The 15,555-nt window shown below is 42.8% G+C and overlaps 1 protein-coding gene across 2 annotated transcripts; it reads right to left on the bottom strand.

The window, feature by feature from the left end:
• Positions 1-476: 476 nt before the first annotated feature.
• Positions 477-15,332, bottom strand: LOC101934340 (neuropeptide Y receptor type 6-like). 2 transcript variants are annotated; one of them, XM_005295885.5, is made up of 4 exons: positions 15,195-15,332; positions 12,547-12,633; positions 11,865-12,029; positions 477-11,298 (listed from the first exon to the last, which is right to left on the bottom strand). In XM_005295885.5, the coding sequence occupies exon 4, from the start codon at positions 11,110-11,112 to the stop codon at positions 9,988-9,990; it is 1,125 nt and encodes a 374-aa protein (XP_005295942.1). In that variant the 5' UTR covers positions 11,113-11,298; positions 11,865-12,029; positions 12,547-12,633; positions 15,195-15,332; the 3' UTR covers positions 477-9,987. The 2 variants fall into 2 exon arrangements, with proteins under 2 accessions (XP_005295942.1, XP_005295943.1); XM_005295886.5 differs by lacking the exon at positions 11,865-12,029.
• Between the last annotated feature and the right edge of the window lie 223 nt (positions 15,333-15,555).

The raw sequence follows: 15,555 nt of genomic DNA, 5'->3' as shown, positions 1-15,555 counted from the left end.
CCCGGTGTCTATCACTCACTATTGTAATGATTATTGTAATGTCTCTGACATTTACATGGCAAGGATTTGTAAACCTGTTCAAACTTCCTAAATAAAGATAGAGCTTAAAAAGAAAAGGTCCAGACAAGGGAATCCAATATTTAGTGTACATGGTATATCTGAAAAAAAAACAGTATCCTAAAGGCATGAATGATCTTTGCCCCCAATTACAAAGTTCCAGCAGCAAAGGAGGTTCTTCTACCCTGAGAGTATGAGTTCATCAGGAACCTTTGTCTTCAGTATTGTCCACACCTGGGAGCATTAAGTTCTGTTGCTATTAGCTTTTAACTCTAGATATAAGTACTCAAAACACTGAAATTTTCAGATGAGTTTAAAGTCATTGTCACTAATGGAAATAATTGATAACAAAGGAAGATGACTATCAAGACCATCCGAAACATAAATATATCAAATCCAAACCTGGTTTCCAAGAAGAATTTTATTGTACTACAATATTAAAGTTAAACTGAATAATATTTACCAGCCAGGCAACATGGATTGGTTTCAAACAGACATAACATTTATTAGTCAATATTCAACTGTCACTCAAAGCATTTCAGTAACAAGTTTAAAATGACACTGCATTTGCACATGTACATTTTTACAGACAATATCCAATTGCGCTTACAGTTTGTGGGAACCTAGCCCTTACCGTGGACAGAGTTTAACTCAAGTTACATACACTTTGGCCTGGTCCACACTAACCCCCCCACTTTGAATTAAGATACGCAATTTCAGCTACGTGAATAACGTAGCTGAAGTCGAAGTACCTTAGTTCGAACTTACCGCGGGTCCAGACGCGGCAGGCAGGCTCCCCCGTTGACTCTGCATACTCCTCTCCTCGTCGACGGTGAGCACTTCCGGGATCGATTTATCACGTCTAGACAAGACGCGATAAATCGATCCCAGAAGATCGATTGCTTACTGCCGGACCTGGAGGTAAGTATAGACCTACCCTTACAGTCAAACTGACCAGGAGCCATGAGATTTATATTTATACATTCCACATGGACATTCTGTCTCTCTCAGTGCTAATGTGGCCTTTGTGACTGGAATATCTTAACAAAATTTTGACACTGTTTTTTTTTTAGCTGAACATCACTGGAACTACTTTGCTCACATTTAGCAAGAGCTCTGGACTGCAAATGTTCCTACTTGCTTCATGCAGGGAAACTGCTTGTTTCAAAGGCCACGGGTTCTCTTGTGCGGTTTTCAACCTCCCAGACGAAACTCAAAATACTCTGTTACATAGGATTACAAAGTTTAGTATTCTAGTGCACAAAACTGATACAACTTTGTACATCACTCAGTACAAATATAATACAAATATATTTTATGGTCAGTATTAGCCAGTGTGGAGACATGTCATTGTGATAAAGTGGGATTTGAACAGTGTCCATACACTGCATATTGCCACAGTTATGACCACAACACTAATTTACACCAAAGATCGTTCTGTGTTGCTTATGCATTCAAAGTAAATAATTTCTATGTCCGATCCAGTTCCTATTAAAGCCAATAGAAAGGCTCTGAGTGACTTCACTGGAAATTGAATCAGACCCCAGATAAGGGTGGTGCATGTAATATGTAGGTAATATCACATATGGGCATAGCTCTTTGGAGCCAGTGAAGTCACATGTGCTCATCTAGAGATTATTTGACCCAAAATCTTTTAAAACACCATACCCATACATACTGCTCTGCCCCCCAAAAGCTGGATAGAAGATATATCCGTTCAAAGCAGAGTCTGACTGTCAACACTTCATCCAAATGAAGCCATAAGAAATAGTAATGTGAAGAAATCAAGGCACAATTATTAACAACATTGCATTTTGAAGCAATCTCAGTGCTCAAAGTGCTTCCACCTGGGTAATGAAGAGCATTTTTTTATGCAAGCGTGATAAGATTTGACAAAAATGGTTTAGCTCTGATGAGAATGACATGACATACCAACAAAATGCTCTAGCAAATGTATTATCTATGTAGCAAGACTAAAAAGACCACAGATATAATTCAGCCATCAGCGGCTGCAGATTTCTTTGATTCAGGGACCACAAAGTGAATGGTAATGTAGCTGCTACGTCATGGAAGCAGATTGGACGTGTTCACTCTTTGGTTGCTAGGTACTTCAAACTCATTTTTAATAAATGAAATATCTTTTCCATGATTAAAAAGAATGGGAGGAGAAGGGGACTGGCTGTATCAATCCTCGATTGCCTTTTGATGGTTAATTCATGCATGATGTTGTTTGCACTCCCTCTGGGCCAGAGAGAAAGAGCCATTCACAGTAAATCAGCACAGGGACCTGTGATTATAAATTACAAAATGAAGAGGCAAGGTAGGTTTGTGCCAGAAAAAAAATCTAAGAAGTGGATATAAGAATGTGTAGAAAAAGGATGCGTTCACTGCTTTTCCTGCTCCATCTGTACATTTCTGCTCCTGTGATGCATTGACCTCAACTTCTGCCAACTCACTGACATACAACTTACGCTATCATTTATGTCACCTCTGAATTTAAACCACTGAGTGCCAAAGAAGATCACTGTAAAATGTATAGGGCTTTCCTTTGTGCTTATTTCAAGCTTTGAATTGTGCATAAAAAAAGCTCTATTAATAGGACATTTATGGTCTTGTTCGTAACTTCCTAGGAAACCGCTATTTAGGAGAACAAGGCAAAGTTACGCAATACTTGTCACATTAAAGTGGGCTGTGTATAATTAAAGAGAGAAATTTCTAAGCCCACAGTATTATAACCCACTGTTAGACTCACTAGCATGAAAAGCTTTAAATGTATTGTGGTTCCCAACTCTTAGGCCCTGATCCTGCAACAAGCACTTATGTACATGCTTAATTTTGACTACCCTGAGGAGTTCCACAATGGGACTTGTAAACAGGCTGGTTGCCACCCATGCACTCCCTCATGTCCAGGGCTCCCTGTGCACAGCCTGGGTGAGCAAAAAAACTTCCTTCACAAGTCTTTCATCGCTCTTAGGAGGCCATCTGCTCTGAGCTCCTAGCATCAGCTGCTCCCTCCCAGGGGCTGCTTCAGGCTCTCTTCTATCAAGAATCAATTGCTTAAGGTACCAACCTCTTCCCAGTGCCAGGTATCTCTGGTTGGCTCAAGTACGAAGCCTGCTCCAGGCTTCAAGACTCCTGCAGGGCTGCTCCCTCGCTTGCTCACAGGACTACTCAGTCAGCATAATAAAGTTCAGCATGAATACAAGTGTTTGCTGCAGGATTGGGGCCTTATTCCACAGACCAGTTTGTGAGAGAGCCTGACCTTTCCTCCCAATGCCCCCCTCCCTCACTGTTTGCTTCTCGATGCTTTAGTCCACCCCACTATGTCAAGATCAGCTGATTGGCCTTGGAGGGGGTAAGGAGGAGGATGGAAAGTGTAGCCGTAATAACAGAAAGTTTCTTACATCTGCAACTGTGGGAGCTGCTCGTGTGGCTTCATAAGGTGCATTGTATTACCAGACAGAAAATGGGCCATTTCTAAGATGAACATTGTGTTCTTGTATAAATTAATAGCTAAATTTTAAAAAACAGAAGGCAAATCCTGGAAAGATTAAATATTTGGATGATCCTCTTCCCTCCTAAGGACAGTGCTATACTCTGAAAGGCCCAGATTCTCTCCAGCAGTGAGATCTACTCAGTCCAGGAGAGAAGCAGGCAGTTAAAGAGCTGGTTATAGCTCCTTAAGGATCAAGCTGTCCTGATCCTGACATGAATGAGAAGCCATCAACCTAGCTATCGCCTCTCAGGGTGGATTACCTATGCTGATGGGAGAACCCCTCCCGTCGGTGTAGGTAGTTTCTACACTGCAGCTGTGCTGCTGTGGCATTTCAAGTGTAGACAATCCCACAATGAAAACCAGCTAGGGGCTTGTCTACACTTACGGTGCTGCTGTAGTGCTTAGTGAAGACACTATCTATGCCAATGGGAGAGCGTCTCTCGTTGACATAGGTACTCCACCTCCCTGAGAGGTGGGAGGTACGTTGACAGGAAAGCTTCTCTACCCATAGCGCGCTCTACACTGGGGATAGGTCAGTATAACTACATGGCTCAGGGGTGTGGATAGACCAAGCCTAGGCAATCTATTTTTTAGCAGTTTTGATCTTTTTTCTTTACCCTAGATTTCCACCTCTATAAGTGACAGCAGAATCTGGTCCGCCTTACCCCCCAGTATATACACTAGCTTCTTTGATTAAGCCTGATGTGTCCAGCAGTATTAATGAATGTGGGTCTGACCATGCTCTCCTTATGCAGCCAGAACTCCTGGGCCAGGTTGGGCCAGTCTCTGAGCTGGAATAAATCAACATGGCTTGATTAAAGTTACTGGAGCTCAGTGATCTATACCAGTTGAGGATCTGGCCCATTGAAGCTAATGGGAGATTTGCCTATGTCCTCAACAAGACCCAGTTCAAATGTAGACCGTTTTGGGAAGACATCCACAAAGGGACTTTGGTGTTGCAACCCTGTATGTCTTGGTGCCTAGAAAAAATTACAGGAACAGTGTGACCCACAAAGCCTGAGTTAGGTGTTTAGGCTCCCTATACAATGAGTGGATGAGGGATGGCAGATTCCTGTTCAAATCCCTTCTCCCCCTCAGGACTTGAATAGGGATCTCCTACACCCTGGGTGAGTACCCATCCATTAGACTAGAAGTTATAAGGGATGTCCTTCCCCCTGCCTCCCCCGCTCCCAGCTGTTTCATATGAGCATGACTGAGCATGCCTGATCTGGTAAGCATGCTCACAGGTCCCCTACCACATTGGGTCCCTGCACATTATAGGTGGCCAAACACCTGTCTTCCCTAGTTTGTGAATTACTCTGGGGCTTGGGAAGGAGATGTGTGCCTGGATGTCCATCATGAGGCAGTACTTTGTATACTGAGGCAGGAGATAGGTACCTGGGTGCCTAGAGGGAGTATACAGTGAGCATGCCCAGAGGAAAAAACTTAGGCGCTAAGTGGGTTTAGGCACTTACACAGTTAGGTGGCAGCTGAGTGGGAGTTTTGTGGATCACAGAGGTGCCTAAAAACAGGACTTAACGGCCTAAAAATGGGGCTTGGGTGCCTAAGTATCTTTGTGGATCACACCCTTAGTCCTTAACTATTTAGTTTTTTTCTTTGGAAGTACATTAGCTCCTTTTGATGCACAGGACTGACGTATGCAGTTATGGACTAAGAACCTAAAAATTAACTTCCTACTTCGGATACATTATTCTTGATTAATTAGTACACTGCTTTAATTATAGCACAGCCACTCTATCCAGATGTGTCACTCAAGTCTTTGATTACTGTGTTTCTAATTCTGCAACTTTTACTCATGTGAGTAGTACTTACTCATGAGAGCAGCACCATTGACCTCAGTGGGATCAAGCCCTGATACATTTGAGACCAGGTCTCCTTCCTGCTCAGAGTGAATCAGGAAACACTTACACCATTCTTGCAAATTGTTACAAATACACTAAGTTGTCTTCAAAAAGGTGGTCTTGAGTGTAAAGTATTATTAATATCAGTTAACATTTACGTTTTAGCAGTACTGAGAAGTCTCAACTAGGTCACAGTCCCACTGTTCTAGGGCTGTACATAGTAAATGACAGAATACAGGTAACGCTCACAGTACAATATACACTAGGGAGCATAAAGAACAGGAGGACTTGTGGCACCTTAGAGACTAACAAATTTATTAGAGCATAAGCTTTCGTGGACTACAGCCCACTTCTGTAAAGGCTTTTCACTGAAGCCGGACACCGTGATAAATAGTTATGGTTTTAGGAATTAACCCCATCACAAGGCATGTTTATGTCAGTATTGAAATAGCTAAAGGTTATTTGGCAACTCCTAAAACTTAGGGCTAGTCTATACTGAAACTTTATATTGACATAGCTACATGTCTCTTGGGATGTGAAAAATCCACATCCTTGAGAGACGTAGGCAAGCCGACCTACCCCCTGGTGCAGACAGCTCGAGGTCGACAGAAGAGTCTTCCATCACCCTAGCTGCTACTGCCTCTTGGGGAGGTGAATTACCTCTAGCAATGGGAGACTCCCTCCTGCCCCGTACTAAACATCTGCACTTGCGCTGTCCCTGTGCTGCTGTCGTGTTTTTAAGTGTAGACATATCCTTAGTTATTAAACCATATATGCCTACTGTTATCAGAGAAGAATTCATGGTTTACAACAATATAGGGCCCAGTCCTGCACTCTTAGCTCAGGCAGAGTTCCCACTGCCCATGTGGATTTGTAAAATGCATACTGTATTCCAAGAGCTTTCATGAGTGCACTTTAAAAGATGCTTTATAAGACATACTGTGCTCTAGTCTACAGAACTCAGGGCTGGTCTACACAAGAAGGTTAAGTTGACCTAGCTGCATCACACAGGGCTGCCCGGGGGGGGGAGGGGGCAAGTGGGGCAATTTGCCCTGGGCCCCGCAGGGGCCCCCACGAGAGTTTTTCGGGGCCCCTGGAGCGGGGTCCTTCACTCGCTCCGGGGGCCCCAGAAAACTCTCATGGGGCCCGGGCCCCGGGAGCTTCTTCCGCTCCAGGTCTTTGGCGGCAATTCAGTGGCGGGGGGTCCTTCCACTCCGGGACCCACCACCGAAGTTCCCTGAAGACCCACAGCAGGGGGTCCCTTCCATCCCGGGACCCACCGCCGAAGTGCCCTGAAGACCCGCAGCGGGGGGGGTCCTTCCGTCCTGGGACCCACCACCGAAGTGCCGGGTCTTCGGCGGCAATTCCGCCGCCGAAGACCCCCAGGCCCCCTGAATCCTCTGGGCGGCCCTGGCATCACACCCCTGAGATACCTAGTTAAGCCAACCTAAGCCCCAGTGTAGACATTAGGTCAATGGAAGAATCTCTTGAAAAAGTGGATTTACTATAGTGATGGAAGAACCCCTTCCGTCATCGTAGTAAGTGTCTACACTACAACAGCACAGCTGTAGCATTTCTAGTGTAGACAGACCCTCAGATAGGGCTAAGGTAGACACACCCTCAGATAATCTGCAAGTCTTCAGAGAACCAAACTGTACTTAAGCTGTTTTGGAACTTGTATAGATGCTTTTTGCCCTGGGACATGCTGAACCCTGAAATGCTCTGTCCTTTACAATCTTCGGTCTATAGCTGGAGAAACTTAATATCCCTGTTCATGGGGACTTAAAATGTGAGCTGGCGTATAGGTGAATAAAAGATCAGATTATTAGTTATGTCAAGCCAGAATCATGAAAGTCATGTAGTAGTTTGGGACGTTTTAAAAAACTTGTTTTGAAAATTATTATGAACTTCTCTTCTGTGACTAAAAATAAGGGTGATACTTTTTGAATTAGTACAGTAATTAAGACTGCCGGTCTTAGAATAACTGGAGTTTTTTTAAACGGTCTTCAGACTGCCTAAATTATCGTCAATAACCGTAGTCAGTCTAGAAAGTGACAAAGGCATAAATATGCCTGGTGACAGCTGGGTCAAGATAAGTCCGAAAATCTCTCTCTCAAATTAAAAAAAAAAAAATTAAGACTAAAAAAAGTCACTCTCAGGTACTTCCTGCTGTGAAACCTAATTCTGTGTTTATGACATCACAATCAGTTGCCATTGAGAGATTGAGGTAATATATTTAGCATTGAGAGGTCACTGTACTTAGAGATATTGATCAATGAGGAAGAGAGCCTTTTCTGACATACACATATCTGTGCTAACTAGCCAGAGCGGTAGGGAAAGTTATACAAAAATAATCCAAACAGGAAAAGGAAAATGGAGAAATATGCTGGTGCATATCTGTCTTAAGCATTTTATCTGTCCCCATTTAAACTCTCTAATTATTGCCATTCGGACATTCCTAATTGATTCTGTGATAGCACCATAAAGGTGGATAGAGAGTATATTCAGTATGTCTTAACTTTTAAAACAACCAACAGTATGCTTTAATTAAAAAACATTAATTTTACAGCTTTAGTCTTCCGTGCACTGCACTGTAGCAAAAGCCAGTCTGAACAGGATATTCATGGCAAACAAAAAATACCCTCTCTTACCCAGACGCCTTTTGTGCGTTATCGCTTTTGTGCATAACACACAGGGATGGGGGAGGATATTTCTGAAACTAAAGCACAAAACAAATTTTCTATCCAAAGACAAACATGTTTTCATCTGTATAAGTAGCTGAAGCCAATGAGTAATTATGAATTCATAGTCGGTTTGATAATAGCTGTTTTAAAGAGCCTGTTTTCAGAAGCAATGGTGTTTATAACAGACGCCTACAGTTTGTGCTGGAGAAAGAGAGGAGAATACAATACAAATAAGAGAGATGCTTTATGCATTTTTCATCTTGAATACGGGTGAGCTGGATGGCACTTGTAGGGGCTCATTTGGGGCCCATCTCAACTTTCATTTAAAAACAAAAATTAAGTCTCTAGCTCTTTTAATTGTGAACAAAGTCTGGAACTGCAAACCAGCACAAGTGGATATAAAACAAAGGAAAGTACTTGCTAGGGCTGAAAGCAAGAAGCAGAGAGAGGGTTGAGAGACCCTAACGAAGCTTCCCCCAGACTCACCTTTTACGTAAAATAAGTGAGTTAAGGACATATCCCAAATAATGATCTTCCTAACCCCTCAGAAAACCATTGGTCCATCTGTGCCCATACTGCTGTAATAACAAAATACAGGAGTCAGGTACTGGTGGATGGAGGGGTAACTAAAAATTGTTTCACAGGCCAACTTGGACAGATGTGTAGTCACGAATGGAAGGCTCTCATACTACAGTGATGGGAGTGGTATAAGAGCCTGGGTGAAACAGAACTTGAAAATGCTAAGGCCAGCTCTTGTTGTCAGCGTTCTCAGCACTAGGACTGTGCTGGTGGCTGCAGCCTCTGACAGCCATCATGCGGCGGGTGTATCCACCAAGGCTGTGGGATCTGCTCCAATGAGATCTCCTCTCCTGTTTCTCCCCCAACAAGCATTGCTCAGAGCCAATGGAGCACATACCACGTAATGCCTGCACTCCCGATCCTTGCTGCTGCTTCAGCATTGCACCAGGAGGAAAGGAGAAGCGGCAGGCCAAGCTGCTGCTGTACTGAGTGGTTGTCCTGCGGCTGCTGCTGGCTGCCTCCCCGCCTCACCTCATAATGCCTACCTGCCCAGCCCCAGATCTGAATCTGAAAATCTGGGTTCCTTCCCACCTTGTCCCTGACCTGCCATTTCTACCCAGAGGAATCCCATCGCCTGACCTAGCTCCCAGTCCAGCAGCCTGGGATACCTGGTTCTAATTTGCCACCCCTACCCATGCATACATCAGCCATGAAACCCAACCTTCCCCATTAATTAGGGAAGACCACTTGCATCAAAAACCAAAAGGGAACCCCTTCCCCAAACTGCCATCCAGCAGGGGGACCTGCTCCCTACTGGACCAGTCACTCCTAGCCAGAAGCCATTGTGAGGGACAGCGGCCATGTAGATGGGCCATCTGAAGTAGCCTCTATGAGGTGCAGGAAAAAACACGGTGGGGTCGAGAGGCAGAAGGCTAGAGGGCAGGGCAGAGGAAGGACTGGTGGATTTGGGGGCACCTTGGAATGGATGGATTATCTTGGGGAAGCAGAAGAGAGCATTTTACCCAGGGAATGTCACATGTATCACTGAGGTGGAAAATTTCTGAGGGAGGCAGTCATTGATAGTGAAATCATGGACTTAAAAATGATACGCTAATACTGCTGGTATTTCATAGTGTTGACTGTAAAGGATTTCTGGGGGGTGATTTACTAGAATTAATAAGAAATAATGTTATGTAGAAGGAACAGTTTACACGATAAGTTTACCTGCTCCCACTGAACTAAACGGCAAAGACTCCCTCTGGCATTAGTGGGAACAGCTCAAGACCTTTATAATCCTCCGAAAGGATCAACCAGAATCAGTAAATTCACAATAAATACAGAGTTTTGGAGACTGTCATGAGGGATTCTTTTAGCTATTCACAGGGGTATTATTTAATTTCAAGGACCCCTTGGATACATCAGTGTTCAGGGTTGAAAGGGCGATGTTCTCATATTCCTCCTGAGATGTGAAGCATCTGCAGTGGTGAATTAACACTATTAAATCCTTCTGGAAATTCTTGTTGAGAAATCCGTAAAAGATAGGATTGATACATGTCGAGAGCATGGCTACCAGGTGGCACAATGTGAACACTAAGTTATGGTGGCAGTTCATCAGTGCCTCATAGTTCCAGTCAAAAACGACGTTAAATATGTTTAGAGGCAACCAGCAAGCTGCAAAGGTCACGACAATTGAAATGAGCATCATATTAATCCTTTTGCTCTCATTTAGTCTGCTCTCATTCTCCCTCATCCCATCCACCTTACCATGTCTCCGCCGGAGACATACAAATATCTTGAGATAGCAGATAAAAATAAAGCCCAGTGGGAAGCAATACTGGACAACCAGCAGACTGGTGGTAAAGACCAGTCGCTCTGCAACTGATGGCCAGGCCTCGATGCAAACAACTTTGTTCGTGTAGAAATCGCTATGGTAAGAGAGATTTTTAAAGGGTTCATCAGATAGGTGGTGGAATATAAAAAAGGGAATGGATATGATAAGGGAAACCCCCCAAATGAAGATAATTCCCCAGTAAGCGTGTGACATATTCGGCTTCCAGCCACGTGGGTTCACTATTAACTGGTGTCTCTCGACAGCAATTAATACAAGTGAGAATATGGAGACTGTGACAGACATACTTTGTACAAAAGAGCTTATTTTACACATAGCCTCGCCAAATATCCAATAGTCCATCAAAGTGTATGCAACTGTGACAGGAATGCACATGATGCATATCAAGACATCGGATAAGGAGAGATTGGCAATCAGAATATTTGTAACATTTTGAGCTTCTTTCTGTCTTTGTATTATAACAATCAGGCAAAGGTTTCCAAAAAGCCCCACTATTGTAACGACAGTATAAGCCGTGATGAGCAAGAAGACTGCAGGGAAAGAAGGCTGACATGAATCAAAGTGTGAAAACTGTGAGTTGCTGCTGTTTGCAATAGTTCGATTAAACAAACCCTCAGTAGGATGCTGAGTGGGTTTCTCCATCATAAAGGAATCCTAAAACCATGGACATAATTTAGTATGCAAAGCCTATTTTTTGGCCCTAATTATTTAGAAGATATTTTGCTTGGAGCTTCCCAAGACCATGATTAATAGGATTCAATCTTTATGCTTGTTCTTCATGATGCTCTGTTTGAGCAGATCTGATACTAGTACTTACAGCATTGAAGAATCCTGAAAACAAAAGCAAATGGTAAAACATTAGTTTTAAACCTATAAATCAAAGAGATTGACACAAGTGGCTTGAGTCTGCCTTTTTGAGGTTCTGCACTCATGATTACAGAGAATCAATGGCTCTCTTCACACGATTCAGTGATTGCAACATATTATAGTAGAAACAGCAATGACCACTCTATTTAAGTTTTCATAACAGTTCTCATTCAAACCCTCTTTTTTTTTTTAGTTTCACTTTCAGGATAAAATATTGCAGGGTCAGTCTCTGCCCAAAGGTGCATATTTTTGGAAAGTTTGACCAAAAATGGTTCAGTCATTTTTGATTATCAGGAGAACAAAGAATAATGCTTCTGCCATCAAAAGGCCAAATTCAAGTCTGGCACCAACTTCCCAAAAATTACTAAGCAATGCTATAATATGCCGAAGTCTGCCTGTGACTTCATGCACAATGCTCTGTTGTTGTGCAGAAGTAATCTTTACAAAAATGGGAACAGAGGGAATGTATCTGGTAAAGCATATTAGATTAACCACACCACCCCATGCAATGTCCTGTCCTAGAACACTACCTTTATGAGGTCTGTAGAATATGAACATCATGGGTCCAGGGGGGAATACAGGAGCTGGGTCCAGGGGGAATACAGGAGCAGGATGCAATGGTTGTGTACTGGATTTCCATCCTGGATGCCTTTTTCTACTTGTGTCGATGTCAAAGAGACCACCTCCATTTGGCCCTAAATATAAACAGAGAAGAATATGGACCAGATGGAGGCAGCATCTTTCACATATACAGCAGTATCTTCATACGATACTAGCCTCAGGTTCTCTCCTTCCTTTCCATAGATGCATGCTTTTAATATTTGCACTAGTTTGGTAAACAGTACAAAGGAATCTTACTGTAGCTAAATGCAGTGTCTGGTCTATAGAAACAAAGACCGGATTCTCCTCTCACTTACTCCTGATTTACACATGTGTATGTGTAAATCTGTTGATATCAATAGACTTACACTGTTGTAAAACAGACTGAAATGAGAGATCAGGTTCAGCATTAATGAATCTATGGATTGGGAGTTAGAGACTAGTTAGAAGAGCTGAACTCAAAGCCAAAGCTCAGTGAATTTTTGGGCAGAAACCTGAGAACGAAAAAGTACCACATAGAATGGTTGCTTGCCCATCTTTCATTTCTTAAAGACTATACTTGTCACACCCTCTAGGTACATTTACAGCTCTTTAAACACAGATTTGACTCACCTTAGTCCCTTTGGTGGGAGGCATAGGGAAATAAGCCTGAAGCAGTCATTCTGCATCTGTAGCAATAAGCATTACACTATGCTAGCCCTGAGAAAAAGCCAGGAAGAGGAAGCAGTATAAATTTTAAGAGAAAACAAATAAAAGAAAAATCATTACGACAAACACTTTCATTTACATACCCCACTTTTGCAAAATGCTTTATTAGGTCATTATATTTATTAGGTCACCAAGACACAGGGATGTTCAGTGGCTTGCATTAGATCATACAAGTCTGTGGCTGAGCTGGGTGATATAACGCCAAGACCCATGGGACTCCCAGGTTTACAGCTGCCTGTAGAATTTTAGGTGCAGAATTCTAGCTTGGATTGCTTTCTTCAAATACCTCTGTTTGAAGTTAGTCCTACCATTTCAGATCAGGCAACTGAGTCTAGAAGCTTGTGAAAGATCTGTCACAAGTGGAGATAAATCACTCTAATCCCAATAAAAAGAAGGGTCTAGTGCAGGCCGGTTGGAACGAGGGATGGCATTATGACTGTACTATGTGGCTTTGTATGGCCTTGCTGATCCAAATGTGAGTGCTGAAGTCTGCACTAAGGGGATAATATTAAGCTCTGGCCTGGAACTGTATGATTGTATGAGGGAGTGGAGAAGGAGAAGCTAATGCAACCTAATGGCTGAAATAGCCTCCATGGTCCTTTACGTGCACCCCCGCAACCAGTGAGGAAAGATAGCCACATGACAGCATTGTCATCCCAAGAAGTCACCTCTGTGGGTGCATACGCGAGGGCAGCTCTCTCAGGATTCCCAAAGTGCCCTCCATTTTCAGTGATTTCAGTGAGAACTGAAGGTGTTTGGCAGCTCCCAGGATTGGGCCCCATGTGAATGGGTGATGTGGCTAGTTGGAGAAGCAAGCAGTTGGAGAACAGGAGCTAAATTAAGCATATTCCCCTGGGATCCACTATAAATCACAGTTGCTCTAAGTAGCAGTAATTGCCCCACTGGAGTTTTCTCACGCACAGGGAAAAGCAAAGCTGGAAAAGCAAAGCTAGCCAGTAGCCGTACTGCAACCATGGATATGACTACACAGCAGCAAGGAGTGAGCTTCCTAGTCTGGGGAGACAGGCTCACGCTAGTGCACTAAAATCAGCCGCATGGACGTTGCGGCTCGGACTCTCAAGCCCACCTGGCCCCTTAGGCTTGAGAGCCCAAGCCACAACATCCACACTGCTATCTTAGTGCATTAGCTTGATCCTGTCTTCCAAAGAGTCTTGCTGCCAGTGTTAGGGTGTGTGCAGGTCACAGATCCAGGGTCTGGCTGTATGGACGGATTGTTGTCCATGAGATGATCCTCTGGATCTCTGGCCTCTGCTCCTTGCACTGACCACTCCCACTGCCTGACCCCAGGTCTGGGCCCTGCCTCCTTGCAAATAGGGTGCAGTGGGAGCCTATCTATTTAGGCTCCATGCACCACTACAAACAAGTCCTGCTCTGCTGTCTCTTTTACTCTAGCAGGGGAGGCTATGTGGGCCCACCAGGAGATGAGGCTGAGCCAGCTTTGTGGTGTTTTATGCATTATTTACTATGTTTACTTACTTATCCACTATTTCACAATAGAATGTAAGGATCTCTAATTAAATGCCAATGATTATGTATCAACAAGTGCCCAATGTCCTCCTGCTGTGTTCAGTGTGGATTCTTGGCACTTTCTACCTTCAAGGAATGTCCTTTTAATGACCTTGTAATGTGGGCATTTGCAGTTCATTAACTCTTTGTACACTGACTGTATTTTGTCATTGTTCCAGGAAAAAAGCGTCATTCCTGACAACTGGAAATTGTTACTGGGTTGCTTGGTAATGTGGGTTAATAAAAGTGTATTTTAGCATATATATCATAATAAAAGGTAATTTAAACATTTCCTCAGCAGTAAGGTAATTACACCCCTCTTCTTTCGACAGCTGGAAAAATACATAATCTCTAGCAAATGATGCCTTGGAAAAACAACCTACACTGCCATGCTGTGCAGCATGTATTAATTCTATTGAACAACATTTTTAAACTAACCAGCAATGTTAACATAATATTTTGCATCCTTGAACTGAGACTTAGGTTGGATGTAGAATTCTTTTTTTCTTTCTTTAAATATTTACTAAGAGAACTAATCTCGGTAATACTGAGACACATACTTCTCATGCTACAATACCCATTTTAAAAAAGATTCATCACCATAACCAGACACAGAAAGTTCAGTAGCATCCCAAATGATAAGCCATTTACCCTGTTCCTTCATTGTTGCCAGAAACATTCTTGAAGCATCCAGAAACAAATGAAATTTAAAAGTCTAGTATGAACATAAAATAAGAATAACAAAAATAAACACATAAACACCCCTGTTTGAGTTTGCTGTGAGTTATGCCAAAGTTGGATATTTCCCTCCAAAGTGATTAGGAAAAGTTTCAGTAAAAAAATCTATGATTTAAACTTGAAAGCATTACAAATGTAAAAGCTTCAAAAAGTTGCCCTGTCATCCTTAAATTTAAGAAATGGGGAATAAAATAATACTTTGAAATACATATTTCAAAGATCTTTCCCCTTCAGATGGTTTGGTATTTTTGCCGTTCAGCAGGTTCACGAATGCATTGACTGCTTACCTGTTGGAAAATTCAAGTAATATTTCCACTCTTCTGTCTTTAACGGATTTTCTTTTCCTTTTCAGGTGAAGTATAACGTCAGCAAACACATCTTCTTTGTGCCTGAAGAAATCAGAAGTGCATCTGTCTGTTGCTAAAGCCAGATCTAAACTTTTCTTTCTTCCCTTCCTGAGCAAACTGCAGCTTCATTCAGATTTCCAATGGGGAATTGAAGCCACCTCACCCTGGAAAGGCTGCTGAGAACAAAAACAAGCTCTGGAATCTAAGAAGAAGGAAACACCAATGAGGAGAAAGCAGGGAGGAGAGAGGACCAGTAGCCATGGGGATGATATTTTCTTTCCCCGTTTTTTCAAGCATTATC

Source organism: Chrysemys picta, chromosome 8 (assembly GCF_011386835.1).
Source record: "Chrysemys picta bellii isolate R12L10 chromosome 8, ASM1138683v2, whole genome shotgun sequence".
Lineage (NCBI taxonomy): Eukaryota > Metazoa > Chordata > Testudines > Emydidae > Chrysemys > Chrysemys picta.
Note: the sequence above shows the minus strand (reverse complement) of the source record. Positions and strands in the feature narration are given on the sequence as shown.